General features: G+C 29.4%; 1 protein-coding gene across 1 annotated transcript in view; it reads left to right on the top strand.

Annotated features, from left to right (window-relative positions):
* Positions 1-14774, top strand: part of LOC130675746 (hemicentin-1) — a 160906-nt gene continuing 146132 nt past the window's right edge. The window contains exon 1 of the mRNA XM_057481587.1: positions 1-1447. Within this exon, the coding sequence (XP_057337570.1) occupies positions 1351-1447 (97 nt within the window). The 5' untranslated portion in view covers positions 1-1350. The remainder of the gene's footprint in view (positions 1448-14774) is intronic.

Raw genomic sequence — 14774 nt, forward strand, 5'->3', positions numbered from 1 at the left:
TATCTTTACTCTGCATGAGTAAATTATTATTAGCATTTATTTAAAAGTTTTTTTCAAAATAAAATAGAATTTTTTTGACATTTTGTCTTCATTATTTGGTGAATTATTTGTGCAAAATAAATAAAAAAAATATATATGTAAATTAATTCATTTTTTTTTTTTTATAGTGAAACAGTTTGTATTGATGGTGTAGTGAAAGTTTTTAATTAGATGGTGGTTTAATTGATTTGCTCGATCGAATGAGACTAGTTGGCGTAAAAAAATATTCATAAAAATTTTTTTTTTATTTTTTCATTTTCACGAGCGGTAATAGTCAAAAAAAGGATACAGAACAATAACGATATTGATTTAACTTGATAACGAGTATTGAAATAACGAAAAAAAAAAAAAAGTTTAAATACTTTTTTTCTGCTTCCTCTTAATTTTAGTCTGAAAAAAAAACGGAGTTGGACGGAAGCGGCAAAATAAAAAGATTTAAAAAAAAAAGTGACGGACACACGTTCCCGTAGTGATTACTGGAGACTGGCAGTATTAGATCGCCCGCGAAGTTGAGGATTTAAGCGAGCATTGTATCGCTTTAGATAAAAGAAAAGCGCTGAGCTTAAATCCAAGTTGAATAAAGTTCTTAAACTTCATGAATGGGATTAACATTTGGTGTTACAGTGGGTTAAATTAAAAGTACTGAAAAAAAGTATGAAAGATAAATATTTTTAAAGTTTTTTTTTTTTTACTATGAAATGATTTTGACATAGACCTGACATGGCTTAATAATGAGCACATGTGGCGCTTTCGTCACTACCGACAAACATATACCATCACCATCATCGTAGAATTATAACAAAAAATATATATATATAAAAATGTCACGTTAAAGATTTAAAAAAAAAAAAAAAAAAAAATGTGATGGCAATCTGGTGTACGCGACATATATGCGGGTTGTGATTTTAAATTTACCGCGCACACGAACTATTTTGTCGACAAATAAAATTTTATTTGAATTCGAAATGATAAAAAAGATCATTGATAAGATTCAATAATGAATCGACGAATATTTGGAACTTTTATTTGCGATTCGAATCATCGAGATGTTACGGTTATGACAATTGTGTGTCGAATAAAATTGGTCAAGGATATGAAGATCTTATCTGTAGAGCATTTACATTGATTGGAATCTGTTTTACGTTTTAATAAATATACGTATATATGTATACATATATTGTGTAAAATTTAATATGGATCTCGACTGTGTTAGATGGATGATTGTAAACGTGTTGTTGTGACAAGTTGAGAGTGTCAATAAGTATAAGAAAAAATTTAAAAAAAAGTTTAAAAGCGTTAGAGTGATTCAAGATGCATCTCACGTTATCGTTTGTATTTTTCATGAGTTTACTGATGCTGACATATTGTCTCGTCAAAGGTAATGGCGTGCCTGACTTTGCGAACAAAGGTAAAATATTCATTGTTTGTTATTGAAAGTATATTCATATACAACTGTATATAATATTATTTATGTTTTCTTTATACTTGCTATGAAGTAGTAATATTTTTTTATTTAACATGACCTTAGTGAGTACGCAATGGAATACTTATAGAATCACTATTCGATACATTTCATAAAACTTAGAATCTTTGAAAATAACTATGAGATTATTAAATGAGGGAACACTCAAAAATTTTTTAGCTCTAGCTTTAGCTAAATGAAACAATGGCGCGAAAATATTTAAATTTAAAAAAAATTGAAAACTGTTATAGACACACGCATTTAGGATAGAGGTACTGTTTTTGGCCAGTTTTGGACACTTGAGAAATTAAAATAAAATAACTTGTAAAACACGCAATGACATAATCAATTTTTAAAGTGTGTAAGAAGACACTTTTATCACATTGGTTTAGTGGAAATTTTATTTTATACTTTTTTCATTGATTGAAATAAAGTATTAAGTGTCAAAAAATCAAGCAGTTGCCATAAATAGTACTTCTACCCAATAGATACTTGCACGGAAAAAAAAATAAGTGCTGCAACAGGACCAATTTCTTTGGGAGCAACAGGACAAAATCCTGTTGTAGCAACAAGATTTTCATGTTACAGCAACAGGAAAAATCCTGTAAGAGCAATGGGATAAAATCCTGTTGCAGCAACAGGATTTTCCGTGAAATCAATAAAATAAGGAACAAGTTTCATGGGTTACAGTCCTAAATACCCTGTTTTTAATAACCATTACAATAAAAACTAGTCAAAAATAACCTGACACAATAATATCCTTGTAATTAATATCTAAGTACAAAAATAACCAGATACAATAATAACCTGGTAATAAAAACTTATTGCCACCATTTCATATCAATTTTTTTCAGCCATTTATTCATATCAGATTTATATCATATCGATTGGATATTTATGTATGCAAATATTGTTAACTAGATATTTTAGTATATAGTTTTTATTTTTATGGTTATTTTTGTATTTAGTAATTTTTGTATCAGGTTATTTTTGTCATTGGATATTCTAGTTTTATGGTATTGTATTGTATTGTATGGTATTGTAGCATGGTTATTTTTTATGGGAAATTTTTTTTGTGATATTTTGAGCGGATACCAGTTTCACGTACCACCTTTTTTTGTCAGCATAGTAAAATTTAAAAATTAAAAAAAAAATTAAGTTTGGAAAAAAATTCCACTCTTAAAATTAAAATTTTTTTTCGAAATTTGATTTTTTTTCATAATTTGAATTTTTTTTCAAATTTTGAAACTTTACTATAGTGACAAAAAAAATTGGTACATGAAACTTGTTCCGTATTTTATCTATTCCCAGAAAAAATTCTGTTGCTGTAACATGAAAATCCTGTTGCTACAACAGGATGTTTTCCTGTTGCTTCCACAGGACTGCATCCTGTTGCAGCGCCTAATTTTTTTTCCGTGTGGATATTATCTTCTGAATAAATTACAAGAATTTGGAAATGTTTATTTATGCCATTTGGAAATTTGATTTTTTTAAATAAAAGTGAAGCTTTTTTTCTTTTTTTAAATAATTTTTAAATTGTTCTGTTAAGGAGTGAAAAATAAATAAATAAATAAATAACTTTATTTTTTAAATTTTAACATTTTTGGGATTTTGCGATATGGAGCTAGATTGATATAGTTTCGAATGCACCTTAGAAATGCCTCAAAACTGAACTTATAAGCATACATACATTTTTCGCGGTTAAATAATACGCACACTGTAAAAAATTTGCGGAGTGAATACGAATTAAATCCGGAACAGATTCGGTTTAAATGCAGAGCGAATGACTCTGTAATGATTTATCCCCCTTAGAGTAAAATTCACTTTAAAGAGGAGTTGATTTTCATATTGAAACTCTGGTTTCTAGTAAAATTCACTCCTAAAGGAAGTTTGTTCTAACATTAAATCGAATCGGATTGAATGCGGATTTAAATAAAATCCGAGTCATTTCGAAATCACCCCTGGAAAAATAAACTCCCTATTTACTCTGTATCCGGAGTGATTTTTTCCGAAACTCTGGAACTTCGTGACGGATTTAAATAAAATCCGTAATCACTCCGAATTCACTCCCGACTTTCTGCAGTGCAAATATAAATATTTTTTAGATACCTACACTAAAATAGCGATTCAAACCCGTAAAATTTGAAATGAGTATTCCGAATAATGAATTGAGTTACAGACACATGTATATGGTGAGTAATCCACTGACATTTCATAACTTTTTAAATGTCGGAAACTTCCATTCTTATTGTATTCAAAGTTGGAGCATCAGAAATCATCGGATGTTTTTGAGGCGAGCACTTGACTCATCTGAACTTTAGGGTTTTTTGGTGATCGTAAAATATAACAGCCCTACAAAATTTCTTTCTTTTCTTAAAAAATATTTGATGTTGGAATTTAACGATTGATGACAAATAATTCATGACTAACTCAATTATTCAACTATATCTAACCTCAGAATTACGAAATAATTTATGAAGATAAAATAAGACAGAATTTTAAAGTTTTATTCATTTTTTTTTATATTTATAGTTTTTTTTGTAAATTAAGATTTTTATCTTGATGTGTAATCAACAAATTTTTGAGATGATAATAATAATGATATCTATCATAAAATTAAGGCGGAAGTTCTTTGGTATAAAAACTTATTAATTCAATTAGAATAAATTATTATTATTATTTTTATTAACAAAGTTTATTTTTCTATGATTCCTGCGGCGCCAGTTTATGAATGATTTTTAAATTTATTACGCTGTTAATTATGTGGTTCACCGTAATGGCTTTATTACTTTTATTTTATCTGACTCATCTCCATTCACAATTCTATAGAATATAAAAAAAAAAAAAAAATAGAGTTGCGCAATCTTTTATTTGATTTACGTGAAAAATATTTTTTTCCTCTCACGAACTAATAAAAATAAATTTTTAGATAAAAATCTAAGTGCATCAATAAATAAAAAATTAAATATATGCCCAAAAATTCTTGGTATATATAAAAGCATAAAGTCAACATGATTAGAAAATGACATAAATTTTATTAAATTTAGTTTTTTTTACTCGATGATTGGTCAATTATTAATTCAAATTTATCTTAAAAATTTTTTATTGTACTAAGAAATAAAAAGTAGAGGAGACCGGGGCGCTACGGCCCCCTGGGGTACGGCGGCCCCTCAAGAAAATTGTGTAAAAATTTTTTTTTCCATTTTCGGTCAAATCATGATACCTCTGATGTTTTAAAGATATTTTAAGCTGATCTGCGATATTTGGGGCAAAATGGACCACCAAAAAGAAATTTCTTAAAGAAAATTTTTTTTTTTAAACTAAAATGAATTTGAAAAATTTATTGATTAAAGCTCTTTTAGGTCAACAGATTATATTGTGGTTTAAATCTTTTTTTTCAATAAAAAAAAACAAAAATTTTTTTTAAGCTTTTTTGGAGGGGGGCTGTGGTGTCCCAGAAAATTTTTTTTTTTTTTGAGTTTTGGCAAAACCTTAATGGCTTTGCATAAGAAAGGACTAAATTAGGTTGACCTATAGATTAAAAGTCATAAAAAATAATTACCGGCTTAAGGGGTCCGTCGTGCCCCGGTCTCCCCTATATGAGTAATCATTAAATGAAAATTGATAATTATTATTTTCGTTGAATGTAAATGAAATTTTTTTTCACACAAAGAAATTTATAATTTGACAATATAACTACTATATATATTTAAATACTATCGATTTATAACTTATACAATAGCAAACATTAATCAGGATAAAGATTATTCGACTTTTTATCTACCGGAAAACTTTTATAGCTGATACTCTAGTAAACACTAGAGGCAATTCGATGCAGCACGTGTTTTCATTTTTTTTTAAAGCTATTATCTGCAATAATGTATATATATATATATATATATCCTATATTTCAATAGGAGCGAATGAAATACTAAAAGATTTAAAAAACGAAACTTGAATGAAAACTTTGTTTGTTTTTTAAAATTGTTTTTACTACTGATGAAGACATTTTATGACTACATGCATTTTAATAAGCAGAATAATGAAAATAAAAAACAGAAAAAAAAAAATTTTTCGTGACTGCATCGATTTAGCTAATAACTGAATACTTTTCTGGTATAAAGAAAAAAATCTGAAAACCCGCTGACCCTGCAGGCCAGCCCCGAAACTTCCCCCTGTTTTCAAACTCAAAGAGCTCTAAAACACTTTTGTCAAAATACCTATTCGAGTTCGAACAGCTCGACGCGCCTTATAGAAAAAAATACAATAGGCCCAAGCTTGGCAAAGGATTGGCGCGAAACTTATTAACTCTGAGGGAAGCTTGAATTTCCAGCTTGGCCCAAGATTATTTAAGCATCGAAATGATAACACCGAGCCAAGCTTGAGTGTCAGTATATTGTGCCAAGACTGCATCTTAGTATTGGCCCAATATCGAGAGCCAGTGTTGTGCCAGGACTGAAGCTAAATAACCACTTATACTTATTAAAAATAAATTTAAGAAAAAACATATATTAGTAAACATGTGCGTGATGGTAACGTATGAAAATAAATATGGACATACAGAAATCAGGTAAATCGAAGAAACTAATTTCTTTTGCATTTGCTGGGTCTCGAACCTGGTCCTTCATAGCTGTTAGGTAAGTGTCTTATCCACTAGGCTGCTACGCTATACATAGAAGCCAGAGGTTTTTAGGTACCATTTGTCATTTAGGCTGGTAAACCAGGACTTGTTACTTGAATATTGGCTGAATCTTGGCCCAAGACTGGCAAACCGAGGTTCGTCATCTCGGACCAACCTTTGGAGGCCAAGCCTGGGTAGCCCAGTATTGTGCCAAGCCCGGTCTCGATGTAAATATTTTTTTTCTGCAAGGGACAGTATCTTTTATTATATTCGTATTTTTGAGCTCTCCGAGCTTCAACAAGCAGTTTTTTAATTTTTACTTACGATTTTGCCAAATGAAATCAATGAATTCGAACAAAAATCAATGAATGCGATTAAAACAGTAAGTTCGTTGAATTTTGAATCAGATTAGAGCGTAAAGATATAAAATATCCGAGAAAAGTGTAAAAATCAGTGATGAGTGTTCCGTATTGCTTTGAAACATCTTGCCCCAGTTTTCTCTACTTGTAGTTGAACGAGTGTACCGTCAAAATTTAACTGTAAGTAAGTAGATTGTAAAGTGTTAAAAGCCATAGTATCTGATGTCCGTATTATATAAATTAATGAATAGCATGTTGTAGCAGAGTATTATGAGTTTCACATCCAGCTTGTGGTATTTAAAATATATTGTTCTTGTATTACTGAACCGTAAAAGCGGCGTGTATTTTGCATAGACTACTCGCGACAACCAACAGTTAACTATCAACGTAAAGCAACGATCGAATGACCGCATGATTGCGTGGATTACTCGCTCTCATCCTGAAACACGTAAACCCATGAGCGCATTAGATGAGAGAACTACTATATGCAATTGAATTACCCGTATGCATATACGGTCACGCATATAGTAATCTCCCTCTGCTCCATTATGTACTCTGTTATATAAGTACTTTTTAATGACTTTTGCGTAATAATTATTATGGATACTAAATTATCCAATTAGTTGTAACTTATTATACTTTTCAACTGTCGGGCTCTTTTGATACGTGTAACGTTAGTTTAATAAATTTCTTGTTCTACCAATGAAACTAAGTTTATTTCCATGACTATTCCATCACTGTTTTCGATTGTTGAAAATGCTTTCTTTAAATAAATCAGTAAAAAGTTGTGCAAATCAGGGGGTACTTTTCACAGATCCATTCACTGTAAAAACTCAGAAGTGAATTCGGAGTGATTACAGATTTTATTTAAATCCGTATTCACTCTGATTCAGTTTTACGATTGAAATAAACTCCACTTTGAAGTGAATTTTACTCCGAGAGGGTTAAATAAAAAAACAGTCATCCGCTCGGCCTTCACTCCGAATTTAATCCGCTTTCACTTTGCAAATTTCTTACAGTGTTTTAAAAAAGTATGCTGGCAGATCTTACAATAAATTTTATTCTGAGATATATATAGGGGAAGGGGGGGCAAAACGGGGTACCTAAGGAAATACTAAGTTTTCGAGGACTAAAATACGCTAAATCTTTTTGTTTTTAGTGATATTCGAGGTAAATAGACAAAATTGTTAGCTGCCGTTAAAAAATAAAATTTTTATTTTTGGCGGGCAAAACGGGGTACCCCTAAAAAAAGTTGAAAAAAAAAATTTCTGAAAATTGATCAAATTTTATTACTTGAATCTTTTATATGTAATATACATAAAGAAAAATTAAATTTCACATCATTGGTGGACACAAAGGCAAAAAAAAAAATTTTTGTGGGGCAGAGAGGCCTCCCTCCAAAAAATGATATTTTTTTTTTTTTTTTTTTTTTTTTTAAATTGTTTTCATTATTAAGAATGTATTTCTTTCTCTTGACAACTATTTTTGGTTTTATAATACTCAAGAAAAATTTTTTTCAGTGTAATAAATAGTTTCCCCTCGATTAGCTTAATTACGAATTGCTATTTAATAAAAAAAAACAATTCTGTATTTCTTATTTGTCATTATTTTGAACCCAAAAAACGTGTTTTTTGATTTTTTAGATTGCAGATTATTTTGCATTATTTAAAATATTTTATCAATAAAACAATAAAATATTATTTTCGAATATTTTTAGTGGCCAAATTTGCCCCAGCTATAACAAATCAGCCGAAAAATGGATTAATGTATCATATTTTATTTAATTTGACAATAAAAATATAAAAGAATCATTTTTTCAAAATTTTCGGCTGGTCCATTTTGCCCTAGGTGTTATGGGTAAGGCTAAAAATGCGGAATTATATCAAATTTTTTTTAATTTAACGATAAAAATTTGAAAGAATCATTTTTTCAGGATTTTCGGCTGGTCCATTTTGCCCCAGGTGTCATGCGTAGGGTTAAAAGTGCGCAAATATATCGGATTTATACTAATTGGACGAAAAAAAAAAATTTTTTTTTTTCATAAAATTTTGAGGGTACCCCGTTTTGCCCACCCTACCCCGTTTTGCCCCCCCTTCCCCTAAATATGTGTTTGAAAAATTCATGTAAATGTGAGTGATACTTATGAAGAATTAATCGTTTTAAATGACATTAGTCATTATAATTTGTATAAATGATCCACTTAAAAGTTTTAAATGGCTAATTTGCCAGAAAAATACTAGATTTATTAGTAATTTTGTATTGGATTTTTCAATCTAAAAAAATACTGCGAATTATCACGTCTTATATATGAGTTTAGATAATTAAAATTCTTAATTGGGGTATTAATTTAAGAAAAATTGTTTGTCTTCCATTTCTCATCTTGGTTACGAAAATATTTAGACGATGTAATATTTTTTTTTATTTTTATTAAAAATTGTATTTTTTTACATACACGGAAAAAATTAAGTAATTGGGTTTATTATACTAAATTTTTAATTCCAGTCGTCTAGAATGATTGAAACTTTTTTCAGTGCAAAAATAGTTAGTGTTATAATTTTTTTTAATAGAATTAATAATATCAGGATGGTAACAGTAACCATCAGAATGATAACAGTTACTATCAGGATGGTAACAGTTACCATCAGAATGATAACAGTTACTATCAGGATGATAACAGTTACTATCTGGATGGTAACAGTTACCATCAGGATGATAACAGTTACCATCAGGATGATAACAGTTACCATCAGGATGGTAACAGTTACCATCAGGATGGTAACAGTTACCATCAGGATGGTAACAGTTACCATCAGGATGATATTAATTACTATCAGGATGGTAATTAATATTATTGAATGCTATGGAAAAATTGATCGGAAATTCAACAATTTTCAAGTACTGCTGCAAAATTGCAAACTTTCGAATACAAAAATGATGACAAACATACTCAAGTTTTATTTACAAAATTCTTACAAGAAAATGACAATTTTTTAACAGTTAAAATACAAGTATTAAAATTATTTATATTATAAACTCTTCATTGGCGTACCAGCCCTATTTTAATTTTACTTTTAAATTGTAAACAAATATTTTCTATTTAAATCCATAACTTAGTAATGTACATTTTATTGTTTAAAATGTTGAAATAAGTTACTGTACAATCGTCTAGATTAGCGTAAAATAAAAATTTCCAAGCGAGAGAGCTTCTGTCAATAACTTTGAATGATTGATTATGCTCATCAAAATAAGAATCATTCAAGTACTGAGTAATAAAAGAAATTTGGTCATTATTAACATTTAGTATTTTTTTCACCTTGTAACTATTATAATTTCTGATGGTAACTGTTACCATCTGGATTATAAATATACTTATTTAGAATAATGATAGTAGTTAACTCTGGTTAACATACAGGACTGTAACAATTATTATAACTACACGGAAAGAAAATTATGGGAAGTTTTGCTATGCATTATGGGAATGGTTCCCATAATGGTATGGGAATAGTACCTATACTACTATAGGGATGGTTCCCATATATTATGGGAACCATTCCCATAATAGTATGAGAATAGTTCCCATACTATTATGGGAATGGTTCCTATAATGATATGGGAATGGTTCCCATACCATTATGGGAATGGTTCCCATATTGGTATAGAAACTATTCCTATAATATTATGGGAACTATTCCCATAATGTTATGGGAACCATCCCTATAATATCATAAAATTTTTTTTTGCACAATAGTGTAGAAATTTCCCAAAATTTGAATTTTCTTGAATGTTTTGTGCTGACAAAAAATTCTTGTTAAAAATTTTAATGTTTTTTTGCCAAATACGATTTTTTTTTTCAATGTTTGAATTTTTGTTTCTATGTTTAATAATATTTCTGTGTATTGTAGAAGTGATTACCACACTTCTTTAAAATAATGTTTTCATGATAATATGGGAACCATTCCCATAATATTATAGGAATGGTTCCTATAATAGTATGGGAACTATTCCCATAATATTATGGGAATGATTCCCATAATGGTATAGGAACCATTCCAATTGCATTATGGGAATCATTCCCATAATATTATGGGAATAGTTCCCATACTATTATAGGAACCATTCCCATAATATTATGGGAATGGTTCCTATAATATTTTAGAAAGTATTCCTATAAATTATAGGAACCATTCCTATAATTATAGGAATCATTCCTATAGTGTTATGGGTATCATTCCCATAATTATAGGAACTATTCCTATAATTATGGGAAACATTCCTATAATTATAGGAACCGCTCCCATAATTTATGGTCGTAATTCCTATGATAGTATAGGAAAAAATTTCACAAAATTATGGGAACCGCTGCCATAATTTTCTTTCCGTGTATGGTGAATGTTACAACTTAGATGATTTATACAATCATCTAGATAGTATTCACTCCACACAAAAAAATATATATGTGACATATATGCATCAATGTATTTGCTATATGGGACATATATGTTATTTATATATTTTTTTGTGCGGGACTACTATCGGATTGATGGTAAAAAATTTTACCATAACTCGATAGTAATTCCTATCATTTAATTTTCTCAGTGTAGTTTTTAAAATTGTCATTTATTATATTTACAACTATTCCGTAACCATTTAAGGTGCCAGAAACTTTTTTCTATCTTTTTCTTTACTATTTTCCGCGAGTATGACAAATTACTTTTTTTGACTCTAATTTTAACGTAAATTCTTACTTGAAATGTTGTCAAAAATAAAAAAAAACAACTTTATTTTTAGGAGTATCCAATTTTATTTAAAAATGATTTTTTTAATGCCACTATATATACTTTGTTTTATTTTTTTCTAAATATAAATGTGAAATAAAAGATCCAGTTTATTGAAGTTTAAAAAAGTCCGTTACTCTCGTAGCGTTTCCGTTTTGCTCTGCTTTCCCCTAAATCATTAGATTAAATTAACACTAGACCGTATTAAATATTCACCACACAGAAGTTCATAAACATCAACCGCTTTCAACATAATAACAAAGATTTTTATTGTGTCATTAGAGTAGATCCACTTGATCACATTAAATGATTTTAATTAAATTAATTTTAATCTAATGGTCAGTTATTATTTATAATAAAATTATTTTAAAAACAACTACGACCCTGAATTGGCACGGTAAAGTATCATATACCGCTCGGCTTCAAATGAAAATTGAAAAAATTCATTAATCGAGATCAGTGATCGAGTCTAATTTCGACGGTTATTTTAATTAGCGGAATTTTTACTAGATCAACTATTTTTTTTGTAATGAATTACTGTACTAAGACGATGTAGTTGTTTGAATCTTCCAAAAATCTAAATACAGAATCATTACCATCTTTTTTATTAATAAACTAACTCTTAAAATTAACTAAAAAGATAAAAAAACAAATTTGCATCACTGTTACTGACAAGCAGACAACGAAAAATATATAGGGGAGAGGTGCTGCAATCGTAACAAAGGGCAACTGTAACACTCAATAAAAAACTATTCAAAAAACTAGAAATTATTATTGTTCGTTTTTTAACTAATTTAAAATAGTAAGTTATTGATTAGATCAAAGTTTCAGTTATTAATTTTGTTCCGATATCAAAATATTGAGAATTGTTGAAAATACGCGTGAAAACTTTTTTTTGTACGCTTCATAATTTTTTTCATAACAAATTTATTTTCTAGTATTATGATGTGAGACTTGTATTAATACTTTAAGACACATATCAAGAGTATTGTATAATCGAATTTCATGTCAATTTACTGATTTTTGTTCTTGTAATTAGATTTTTATTAACAATTCTGCGTGAGCGTCAATTGTAACACTTGAACGAGTAGCAATTGTAATACTCAGAGTCGTGTATGGGATCTGTGCAAACTGGATGCGGCACAAATCTACTCTGGGATAGTGTAATTTTTTGATTGTTTCAATATTTATAAATATTTAATAATTTATGTTAAAGATCCCAATATATGTGATACTATAAGTTGATACTTGACTTTGAGAGTTAATAAAGTATAATTGTATGTATTAAGACTGAATAATAAAAGCAATTTGATGAAAAATATCTATTTCGTTTCGTGTTACAATTGCCCCTGCACTGTGTTACAATTGCAACCCACGCGCGCCGCCATCTTGGTCCCTGACTTTAGTTAAATAAATGGATTTTTTAATAAGTTAACATTGACTTTTTACTAATTAACTAAATCAGTCACATAAAAGATACTATCAGCTAACTTTCTGACAGTTTTTAAGTTTACTATCTTAAAAAAAACCTGAAATAGAAAAAATAAAATTTTTTGTTACAATTGCAGCACCTCTCCCCTACACTGTTCATAACGGACGTTTAAAATTTTTATTTCAATAAGGTTCCAAATATTACGCAGTGAATTTTTGAAATCGAAAATAAATTTTCTATTAATAAAAGTTTTTGTTTTTGCACAGAAGTAGGGTTGCACACATTTTTCAAAGTTCCAAGTGCCCACACCTTAAATATCCATAAATAAACTTTCTCACGTGTTAAGTTACACGGCGGATTATATTTTCTGTGTGTAATTTTGTCTCTAACACTAGATAACTATCCGAGCCTCGCACCTCAAGGGTAAAAAGTTGATGAAAATAACTTGAAATCTTACAAAGTTTTTAAAATAAATTTTTAAATATATAATTAAAATTTTTATGTAATACCGCAAGATCGACAGTGAAGTTTTAGAGGTCGATCTAAGAGCTACGACAATTTTTTAGCTCTTGTAATACTTGAAAATTGGCATATTTCTGTTATTTCATTACTTTTTGGTGTCCAACAGCTTACCTAACATTTGGATGTAAGTGGTTTGGACAGTATCTGCCTTGCTTTGCTAGTATAGTGTTGGATTGAAGCCCGCAACACGGTTTTAGCTCGGCGCGTACTAGTATAAGGCGTAGTCTAAGGGAAGAGTACGTTAGCATAGCCTTGCTGATGAGTTCGTTAACGTACTCAGGACGAAACTACTACCTATTATGGCACATAGACATATAACTTAAGTTTTGGTGGTTGACTTAAGAGTCAATACATAGAAAAATAGGAACTCCTGTTAAATACTGCAGTGTGGCGCGAAAGTATGAAATTTCAAAAATAATCTTGAAATTAATCAATGTAACGGGACCGAAGTCCACCTCCGTTTACGGAAAGCCGTTGCCTCGCCTATTTCAGGCATAAACGAACTGCGAATATCCTGTCTTTTTGACCATAATATTATAATTGCGAATTATTGAGCATAAGCTCGTTATTGGCAGTACCCTAGGATCGATGATCAGATCACAGATCCTTTGGCGTGTGGGTGCCGAACTAACAGCCATTACGAGTCCAGACAGTGAAATCCTAGCATTCGGTTTCCCTTATATTATCAAGATCAAAGGCCGGCTTGGAAGGATTTGCCCATAGTAACAATTCTATCCCTAGTAGAAATGAAATCGAGGCACTGGCTAGGGCCTGGCTAGGTTTACTGGCCAGTATAATATCGAGGCACTGGCTAGCGCCTCGCTAGTTGGACTAGTAATGGAATAAAAAGTAGCGATACTAAATCCCATGATTTCCGATTATAAGTTATCATATTAACTGAATACAAATTAACTATTATGAATTAGTATTTAAAAAAATTGAAATAAAAGTCATTTGTAATAATTAAATTACTACTTTTAATTATAGGGAAAGGGGGGACAAAAGGGGTAGGGTAGGCAAAACGGGGTACCCCCAAAATTTGATAAAAAAAATTTTTATATTTTAAATGGTTTTTAAACATTCCAAAATCACTTCTGTAAATATAATTAAGCGTTACTTTGAATTTTTTTTTGTAAACTATTTACTTTGAATATCATTAAAAAAAAAAAGATTTAGCGTATTTGAGTCCTCGAAAACTTGGTATTTCCTTAAGTACCCCCTTTTGCCCCTCCCTCCCCTAATAATTATTAATAATCTGAATAATTTGAAAACTTTTTTATTTAACATTCTTTTATTCAAACTTTTTTATAAAACGAATATTATAAAAAACAATACAATATTATTTATTTATTTTTTTTAATATTTTAAAATTTGAATATTTAATCACTTATCAATTATTGTAGCATTAAAATTATTATTTCTTAACTGTCATCAATACTTAACGATTTAGTATCACGTATTTTTCTACCTCCACCCCAGTCTTTCGAATTTGTAAAAACAACTCCGACAGCTTTCACAATCTCTGAAGAGGATTCTAAATTTTTCGATTCAAAAAATTCATACA

Source organism: Microplitis mediator, chromosome 10 (assembly GCF_029852145.1).
Source record: "Microplitis mediator isolate UGA2020A chromosome 10, iyMicMedi2.1, whole genome shotgun sequence".
Taxonomy (NCBI): domain Eukaryota; kingdom Metazoa; phylum Arthropoda; class Insecta; order Hymenoptera; family Braconidae; genus Microplitis; species Microplitis mediator.